This window comes from Toxotes jaculatrix, chromosome 13 (genome assembly GCF_017976425.1).
Source record: "Toxotes jaculatrix isolate fToxJac2 chromosome 13, fToxJac2.pri, whole genome shotgun sequence".
NCBI lineage: Eukaryota > Metazoa > Chordata > Actinopteri > Toxotidae > Toxotes > Toxotes jaculatrix.
Window position 1 is genome coordinate 7,828,463 of NC_054406.1, and position 9,652 is coordinate 7,838,114.

The 9,652-nt window shown below is 41.1% G+C and overlaps 1 protein-coding gene across 1 annotated transcript; it reads left to right on the forward strand.

Annotated features, from left to right (window-relative positions):
- Nucleotides 1-3,001: 3,001 nt before the first annotated feature.
- On the forward strand, nt 3,002-9,226 carry hcn3 (hyperpolarization activated cyclic nucleotide-gated potassium channel 3). The gene is made up of 8 exons (XM_041053747.1): nt 3,002-3,083; nt 3,226-3,406; nt 5,891-6,320; nt 6,445-6,606; nt 6,869-7,087; nt 7,629-7,775; nt 8,181-8,421; nt 9,024-9,226. Exons 2-8 carry the CDS (start codon nt 3,282-3,284, stop codon nt 9,224-9,226), a joined length of 1,527 nt encoding a protein of 508 aa, XP_040909681.1. The 5' UTR covers nt 3,002-3,083; nt 3,226-3,281.
- Nucleotides 9,227-9,652: the final 426 nt, after the last annotated feature.

Below are 9,652 nucleotides of genomic sequence, written 5' to 3' on the forward strand. Positions count from 1 at the left end.
GCTCAGGAAAGAGGAAGTTTAAAGCTAAATTACCTTTTCATCACACCGTTGGTGATAAGAGCTTGACTGTATTAAACGTGTCATCCCTTCATCTACAGCTTATCTCTCTGTCTCTTTGCCTTCACTTCTTCTACAGGCAGGAGCATAAACAGCGTCAATGCGGGTTCAGTGGTTTGTGTCCATTTTATCCATCTTGCTGTCCATGGGACTGCTGGTGATTGTTATTGGCCAATATCAAGTGTTGACCATGATAGAGAAGGGGAGAGAACAGCTGAAAATGCAGTCGCAGAAACTTGATGACCAACTTACAAATGAAGAATTCTTTAAAGCCACAGTAGAAAAGATGCTGGCTCAGGGGGAAAGAGTAGTGGGGGATCTGGAGAATAGAGTGGCCAAACTCGGCCCAGAGATGGAAAAGAAGAAAACAGAAAACGATGCCTGTCAAGCAGAAAAGGTGAAGTTTCTTTCTTTCTTTTTCTTTTTTGTTTTTGCTTCAGCATTTGCCTTTGACATGAAGCAATATGAACAATCTACTAATGTTGCAGTGAATGATATATCTGTCACAAGAAACATGGTTTTGAAAGCAGGAGTTTTGCTTCTTATAGAGTATTTTTAACTCACAGTATTGGTGCTTTTGCCAAATTAAAAGATCTGAACAGTTCTTCTTTCTGTGTCCCTGGGTGAATGACACACGCTCCTCTTCAGCCTTCCAACAAATTGATTCGTTTGTTGATTAGAGGGGGATTAGGGCTGACAAGCAAGTTCTTATTGTTTGTGTAGCACAAGTTCCAGTTCATATTGACAGACATTTCCCTTTCAATGTTACAGAAAACAAAAAATGATGAGCTGGCTGGGACAGAGAAGGAAAAAACCGAGACAGAAGGTATAGCAGGCAGCCGCTTCACAGATAATTTATGCTCACATTCTGCTGCCACCGTGTGGAGAAATCCAAGAACTACTGTTTTAGGTCTGAACTGTTCCCTTTCTTTTCTTTGTCACCAAGCTACTTTAAAATCAGAATCTGATGCCTGGAACCAAGAGATTGAAACCCTTAAAGCACAACTGACAGGCTACAGACCAGTATGCGATCATGTGAAGAAGAGCACACTAGCTGAGTAAGCCGCACAAAAAGAAGTTTCTTCTCACAACAAATCAAACATTTGCAGATATGGAGCAAAATAGTGGAATAATAATGATTGTGTCTTTTAGGAAATTATGTGGCATCACCACCACCTTAACCCCTGCTCTGACGAAGATGAATCAATAAACACCTCGGCAACTACTTGACGCCACAACTCCATATTGTCATTAATTAACATTTGTTCTGTCACTTTGGTTTTGATATTGTCAGTGTCATTTCATGTTACTGATGTATTAAATGTTACTGATGTGTTTTTTGAGATAAAAACTATGCCAATAAACTGATAATAAAGCTGTATTTTTACTGAAATGTTGGTAAGGTTGTGATGTTCTCAGGGCCTTTTTTTCTGTCGTTTCATTTATTACTTCTGGATGGTGTTGCGTTATCAGTACATTTGCATGCTGCTGCTGTTCTGTGAAAACCATCTCTGCAACTTAGTTTACTTCATGAATGAAGACAAACAACTCTGTTTGCAATTTTGTTGCAATTCAAAGTGACCGATGTTACAGATGACCCCCAAGTTAATAAGAAGACAGGACAAATACAACAATGATCCTCCGTAGAGCACATTGCTCCGCCAAGTTCAAAGGTTCATCACTGGAAAAAGTGAGTGAGAAATGGACTTACATTCTCTAAGTGGTCAGAAACACAGCTCCTAATTAATGATTATGTTGATCAAGTTTGTAGGAGGGGCAGGTTGGAATTGTTGCCCATTCAGTGTGAATTAAACGTGGTCTGAAAAAATATGTAAATATTGATGTAGAGTATTTTTTATTGATCTACAAGACTGTAAATGTGTCCGTGTTCTAGACGTTTAAAGTAACCCTGTTTCTGTTGGTGATTCTATCTTAATAAACCTAATTTTAAGGGGTTCTGGTATTTTTAATGATTGATTAATATTTCAAGCGGACTGTTTCAAACTTTAAGCCATCTGAATTTTCAATTTTTAACAGGAGGAGTGGTACAACCAGTATGGAGCCGTGGTGGTTTTCCCTGTGAAGCGGGTCAGACCACTCATTAGGAATTCATTAATATTTTGGGCGTTGCTGACCGTGAGGCTCTCCGACCTGACTCTGCAACTTGACCTGCAACCCCGTCACCCCTCCGTCTCAGTTTGGCGAGGGAGGGACGGCACCTCCACGGCAGGGAGAGGGAGGAGGGGGAGGGAGGAGGAGGAGAGAGGTGAGTGGACGCAGATATGCCAACAAGCCGATTATTGAAGGCTACTGAGTCGTCCCTGTCAATTTGCGTCCGTCACTCATGGTCCAGCGGGAGGCGGACACAGAACATCTGACGCTGAAGTTTTTATTTCCCGTGGAGTAGACTGTATTCATCTCAGGGAAGTACTTTTTAAATGGACGCTGCAACTTTTTATGGGTTTATATTGGTAGAGCTGGTGTGGGCAAAGTCACTGTTTTTTATACGATTTTGATACGTGCAAAGTGTACGCTGCACTCAGTAGATATGTGACCTCCTGGTACTTAATATTTTTAGTTGCTGTTATGTTACTTGGAGATATTCTGTGTTGCATTTACAAACTATAGGAACTGCATGGTATTTTAAAGTTTGGCTGCTCTTTTATAAAGTTGTCCATCTTGTATAAATTATCTTTTTTTCTTGTGTGTGGTAAATCTGGTATTTAATTCTGTGAGGGAAGTCAGTATTAGAAGAAGGCATCAAATGAAAAATGGCAGCTGTAGCAAATTTTATTAGTTAGTGAATTTAATAATCAGGCCCCCAGAAGCCAAATCACAGGGGCAATAGAGTCCTATTTTCTTTACTCAGTCTAAAATGCAAGGTGTAACAATGACCAGCCCCTCCATGAATATAGACGACCAGAGAGGCATCAGCGAGAGCCCGTCTCACAAGCCGGAGACTCCAAGGTATCGCAGCTGGAGCAGCCTCCGCTTCTCAAGATGGAGAAGTGGTTCCCAGAGGACAAGCCCTCCTGGTACCCCCCTCTCCAAAGACAGAAAAGCGGAGCGATGTGACCAAGACGCTCTTCTCCCTGGTCAAGACTCACAATGATGACTATACAGCTGACCCCGATGGCCTGTTGGACACCAATGGGGAGGGTGAAGAAGGTGGTGATGACCCCGCACAGGACCAGTCCACCTACTTCCAGAGGCAGTTTGGCTCCATGCTGCAGCCCGGGGTCAACAAATTCTCCCTGCGCATGTTTGGCAGTCATAAGGGTGTTGCTGCCGAGCAGGCCAGGGTGAAGAGCTTTGGAGTGTGGATCATCCACCCCTACAGTGATTTCAGGTAATGTATTTTTAATGCTAAAGTTTGTTTACATTATTTGCACAGAAATGGTGAATGGGTGAAACCACATGTCACATGTAACTTTTCCCAACACAAAATTACCCAATTTGTCATTGATCCTCCCTTGAAAGCATCCAGTTTTCATCCAACTAAAAAGCATGTGATAGAGTGCTCCGATCCGATTTTTCCAAGGACAGACTGCAGTACAGCAGCTGATGTCATGGTTCCTAGCACATGATAAGGCGATGAAGGGATTTGATTAGTGATACAGTATATAGGACAAGATCATCTGGATTAATGATACCACTCCCTTGTGACTCCCTTTCTCTCTGTTCACAAGGAGGGAGAACTATATTCATTCATCCTTCATTGATACATTAACTGATCCTATGTATTCCATTTGAAAAACATCCAGTAATTTCTTGCTGTAGTTTCATCTCACTTCTGGAGGATTTGTTGACTCATTCAGATTTTGGGGGCAGACTACATCTTAGCAGAGATGCCCAGGCTATCCGTCTGTGTTGTCACTAATAATAGCCACCATCAAATTTAAACAATTTTTAAACATCAGGCCTATGCCAGACAGAGGGGATAAACCCGTGCAGAGGGATTATTGCCCATAAGAATCCCTATAATTCCAATCTTGCTCTATTATGCAATAATACACAGACAGCTGAAGGGGGATTACCGAAGGCCTGCTAGCCTTAAACCTTGTGCTCCAACTTCCCCATTAAAATGGATGAGTTGGAGCAGCACACGTGGTGCTCAGATTTCCTGTTTTGAGGTTAAGGTCAGATAGCTGGTCGCCTTTTGCATTTTGCAAGTTGGTAAAACTGTTAATCTCAGAGTCTAATGATCCTTGAAATCTTGATATACATACATATAAATGACAGGAAATGAGGGGAGACAGAGAGGGGGGTATGTATGAGAAATAAAGCAATTGTTCACTCAAAACCAAAGTCACCAAAGTCATTAGGATTCATCCTCTGGAGACTGTGAATATCTGTACAATCAACCCAGTAGTTATTGAGATATTTCAGTCTTGGCTAAAAACGTAAACAACAGAAAAATAGCAGGTTGTTATTTATCCTAACAACTAAAATGTAATCTATTTGGCAAAACTTTTAATGTTGGATTTTCAGTGTTAGTTCTTAGTTATTTATAACTTCTGTTGCTTTAATAAGGTAAAAACTAAACTTAGTTTATAAGTAGATTCAATCCTGGATTCAGATTCAATATAAAATGCTATCAAACAACCACATCTCTATTCCTGTTCCACTCCTACTGTTACTGACAGCTTGTTTAAAAGGTTTTGATACAGCAGATTAATTCTGCTCCTCTCTCACACACACATATATACAGTATGCACACACTTAAAATAAACAGCCATAATGCCATCCAGAGTCTTTGGTGGAGTTATTTGCAGCAAGCAACCTCTAATCTGTTGCAACATGAGAGGAGATGATAAGTAGTCATGTAAACCAGCGTGTAGACACAGAGGGCATGGACGTAAGAGATTGATGGAGGGATAAACATGAATGAGAATGAGTGCCTAATCTATCAGTTCCAGTATCTTCGCTCTCACCAGCTAAAGAAGAAGGTCATTTTCTCACAGGGTTCATATTGCAGTCACCAAGCTGTGACAGTAATCAAAAATAGCCTGGTTCATATTCTGTTACTGTGTCCCTGTAACGAAGGAGAGACTGAGAGCAAGAGAGAGACCCAAAGTGATTGACACTTGATGGAAACAAGCTGTAAGGAAACCCAAACCTTGTGGTCATGGTGGATAACAAGACACTGGAGACCTATAGGAAAATAGGACTTATATGACATGAAGCAGACAGTGATGAGTACAGTGATGTACAGCACAGATGTCTGGGTTTCAGCACTCTGATGTCCGAAGCATTAAACCTCACATCGCAGGCCAGACATCATCAGCGGCAGTTATGTTTTCTTTTCTACATGGTGTTCTTGATAGTGTATTGAGCCTCATGAGGAGAACACCGTGCATTTTTAATGAGAGGGGTTTCTCCTGTAACAGAAGCTGTTATGAGAGTAAGGGTCATCCTGAAATGGGTCATTCTCTGGACAGCACACTCTCCAGCGGATGACTTCACCTTGATTGCTGCTTCAAGTGCTTTAACTTTAATTAAAATTCTGTCACTTTCAGACCCCATTTACACCTGGTAAACACCTTTACATTTACAGTAATAAGTAGCATAATGTAAATTCTTAATGTGCAATCCATCCTACTCATTCCAGAGTTTGTTTACTGTGAAGAAAAAATGATCTGTGAGAAGTAGAGACCTCAACTTTGTGTTATATCCTCTACAGTGAGCAAGATTCTGGACACCGAATGTACAAATGTGCAGTTGTATCTCTATGAAGCTCTAGTGGATAAAGGTTTTATTTTTATGAAATGCTCACAGCTTTACATCTTTACATCTTTACATCTCAACCTTCCACCACTCCTTTTCTGCCCAGGTTTTACTGGGACATTGTGATGCTCCTGTTGATGATGAGTAACCTGGTGATTTTACCCTGGGGAATCACCTTCTTTGAGGACCAGAACACCATGCCCTGGATCACCTTTAATGTCCTGTCTGACACTCTCTTCCTCATGGACCTGGTTTTCAACTTCCGCACTGGAATCCTGGGAGAGGACAGCCACATCATCCTGGACCCCAAAGAAATCCGCATGCATTACCTTCGCACCTGGTTCCTGGTGGACTTCATCTCCTCCATCCCCGTTGATTATATTTTCCTCATCGTTGACCTGGAGTCCCGGCACGAGTCATCTGACGTGTACCGCACTGCCCGTGCACTCCGCATTGTGCGCTTTACCAAGATCCTCAGTCTGCTGCGTCTTCTCCGACTGTCTCGCCTCATCCGCTACATTCACCAGTGGGAAGAGGTAAAGAAAAGGGAGGGAAGAGACCATGTGCTCTGAAAAATTAGTACATACATAGCAGTGCAAAATTCAAAATCTTTCCAGTTAAGTGTTGTTTTTTTTCCCTCTATACAATTTTCTCTGTCAGATTTTCCATATGACTTATGACCTGGCCAGTGCAGTGGTGCGTATAGTCAACTTGATTGGCATGATGCTGCTGTTGTGTCACTGGGATGGCTGCTTGACCTTTATGGTGCCTATGCTGCAGGACTTTCCATCGGACTGCTGGGTATCCAAAAATAATATGGTGGTGAGTCCAGCTTCATCAAAATATAGTTAAATATATAGTAAAACATTATATGTCAAGAAGTAGTTCAATATTTTGGTAAGTGTAAATAACTGAAGATGAATTATATTAATTCCAGGAAAACAGTGTTGCTAAAAACTTATGTTACATTCAACTGTTTTTTTTTTAGCCAAGTTAATTGTGATTATATTTTATATAGAGTATATTTTCTCATGGAAACCTTGCTTTGTCCTGTCTCCCATCATTTTTACTCTATCCTTCTCAGAATGCTACATGGCACATACAGTACTCATACGCTCTGTTTATGGCCATGAGTCACATGTTGTGCATAGGATACGGTGCCCACCCTCCAGAGGGAATGACCGATGTTTGGCTCACCATGATCAGTATGGTTGTGGGGGCCACCTGCTATGCCATGTTCCTCGGCCATGCGACTAACCTGGTCCAGTCCTTGGATGCGTCACATCGCCAGTATCAAGAGAAGGTAAACAGCTCTGCTCTGACTTTTAACATTTAACAAACTAACACATTTTGACCGGGAGCTTCAGTTGTTTTGTGGACAATATGTCCCAGGAGCCTCGTGTGGGTGCTAATGTGATTCTGGCTTTCAGGTTTAATATCAGTGCCATGTTTTATATCATAGGCTTGCTTACTTGCTCGTACTTTATTCGAGGAAACTGTGCCAAATGCCTAGAGAATATGTGTATTATCTAATGGATTTTGTGCCCTTACTGTGACCCTTTCCTGGGGATTTTCACAAGATAAAGCAGAGCGGATGATAGACAAATGGCAGCACCTTTGTTTTGGATCACTGTTTGCTAATGCCCATTACAAATGAGATTGTAATCCACTTAAAACTGGGGAAAAGCCTGCAAAACAAATAGAATGACTGCATAATTATTGTGCTTAGGAATAATTCAGCGAACACATGGTAGAAAATGTGACTTAATGTGACATATGACATCAGTCCTGTGGAATCTGTGTCCTCATGAAGGTCACCATGTTTTTTGTTAAAATGTTTTCAGTACAAGCAAGTGGAGCAGTACATGTCGTTCCATAAACTTCCAGCGGATGTAAGACAGAGGATCCATGATTATTACGAGCAGCGATTCCAAGGCAAGATGTTTGACGAGGACAGCATCCTTGGAGAGCTCAGTGATCCGCTCAAGGAGGTGTGTTGTTCATTAAATCTTTGATTTGACTCGGTGTTTCTTGCTTTGTTGGCAATCATCACATAAAATCATAAAACTGATGTCCCATGTTCCAATGTTATGTGTTACATCAAACAAAACTCTAGAGCTGCAACTAACAATTATTTTCATTATCGAGTAATCTGCCAATTAGTTCTTTGATTAATGTATTAAGAGTTTGGTCTGTAATTTTGCTGCAGCCCTAGTCTTATTTTTTCCAAATAACCATCCAAAACCTAAATATACTCTGTTTACGATCACATAAAACAAAGAGAAGCAGCAGTAGTAGTAAATTATATGCATTTCCACAATAAAGATAAAAATTTCTCAGTGTCCCATTGACCAGTTTTGAATGTTTTCTCTCTTCTCTGTCTCCCCACCATGCAGGAGATAGTCAGCTATAACTGCCGTGGGCTAGTGGCCAACATGCCACTGTTTGCGAACACTGACCCTCATTTTGTGACAGTGATCCTGACCAAGCTGCGTTTCGAAGTCTTCCAACCCGGTGACCTGATTATACGAGAAGGAACTCTGGGTAGGAAAATGTACTTCATCCAGCACGGAACCGTCACTGTCATCCCACGCGGCAGTAAGGAGATTAAGCTCAACGATGGAGCATATTTTGGGGGTAAATCATGTGTCACTTACTTCAACCTTCAGACTGTTCCCCATCAAATCTATCAGAGGCTCTGTGGCTCTGCTTACTCTCTTTTGCTGCTCTCCTGTTAAAGCTGCCACTGACCCTCTTTTCACTTCACTGCAGTTATTAGTGTCCCAAAATGTATTGCTCATCTGTATATTATTATCCACACTGCATTGTGTAAAGGGCTGAAACTTCTGATTGTTTACTTTACTGATTAATCAGTAATTTATCAAAATACTTATGGATTACTTCTGTCAACTAACTGATTGTCTGTCAATAAAACCATTGATAAACCATATTGATCATGACCTTTAGCCTGGATTAATGGGTCAGCATTTACAAGTACAGAATAATGCTTATGTCCCTCTATAATAATCTTGCTATAGAGTTGTTTACTTCTTAATGAAGCACTTCAGCTTACAGGCTGCATTTAGTATCTGATGAAATTTTTCTGTGACTCATTTCTTTTGGCTTGTAATCAGTGTTGTCAGCGACTGAGCTAAAACAAATAGTCCAAACAAGTGTATTTTCCAATATATCAAACTGTTGCTTTAATGGTTAAACTGTCTCTCTCTGCCTCGTTTCAGAGATCTGCCTGCTAACGCAGGGACGACGCACAGCCAGCGTGAGCGCGGACACCTACTGTCGTCTTTACTCCCTGAGTGTGGACAGTTTCAACGAGGTCCTGGAGGAACATCCTCTGATGAGGAGGGCCTTTGAGAGCGTAGCTGTGGACAGGCTGGGACGGGTTGCTCGCAGGCCCAGTTATCAGCCTCCCACAGCAGAGTGACTTCAGCAGAGAGAGACTCATGGAGGATATCTGTCACACTTTGACTGAACTTGACTACATAACAAAGAAACCTTTGATGTAAATTTTGCTAATTGCTGTTGATGTTAGTACGCAGTGATGGACAACCTGATGGAGACCCTCAATGTTATTTATTCACATGTTATCGGTGCACTTGATTGAAAACATTGTACTTTCAGGTAATTTTTGTTACTTGAATCTTAATAATCTACATGATCATTTTGTGTTAGATATTTTTACACTTTTCATGTTAGATTCACTGTATAATTGTATGAATATCGATGAGAAAATAATCTCTACTTTCTTGTTTCTTCAGCAACTTACGTTTTTGAAGATACGTATGGTTTTTACCGATGGCAACCCTGGGATTTCCAAATGTAAATACTGCTCTAAGAATTGTTTTTCATT

What these genes read in the sequence shown, in the direction of transcription:
- hcn3 (XM_041053747.1), top strand. Translation starts at nt 3,282, where the DNA reads ATGCTGCAGCCCGGGGTCAACAAATTCTCCCTGCGCATGTTTGGCAGT. An exon ending in ACATTCACCAGTGGGAAGAG is followed by an intron (nt 6,321 to 6,444) that starts GTAAAGAAAAGG and finishes TTTCTCTGTCAG; the next exon opens with ATTTTCCATATGACTTATGA. An exon ending in ATCGCCAGTATCAAGAGAAG is followed by an intron (nt 7,088 to 7,628) that starts GTAAACAGCTCT and finishes AAATGTTTTCAG; the next exon opens with TACAAGCAAGTGGAGCAGTA.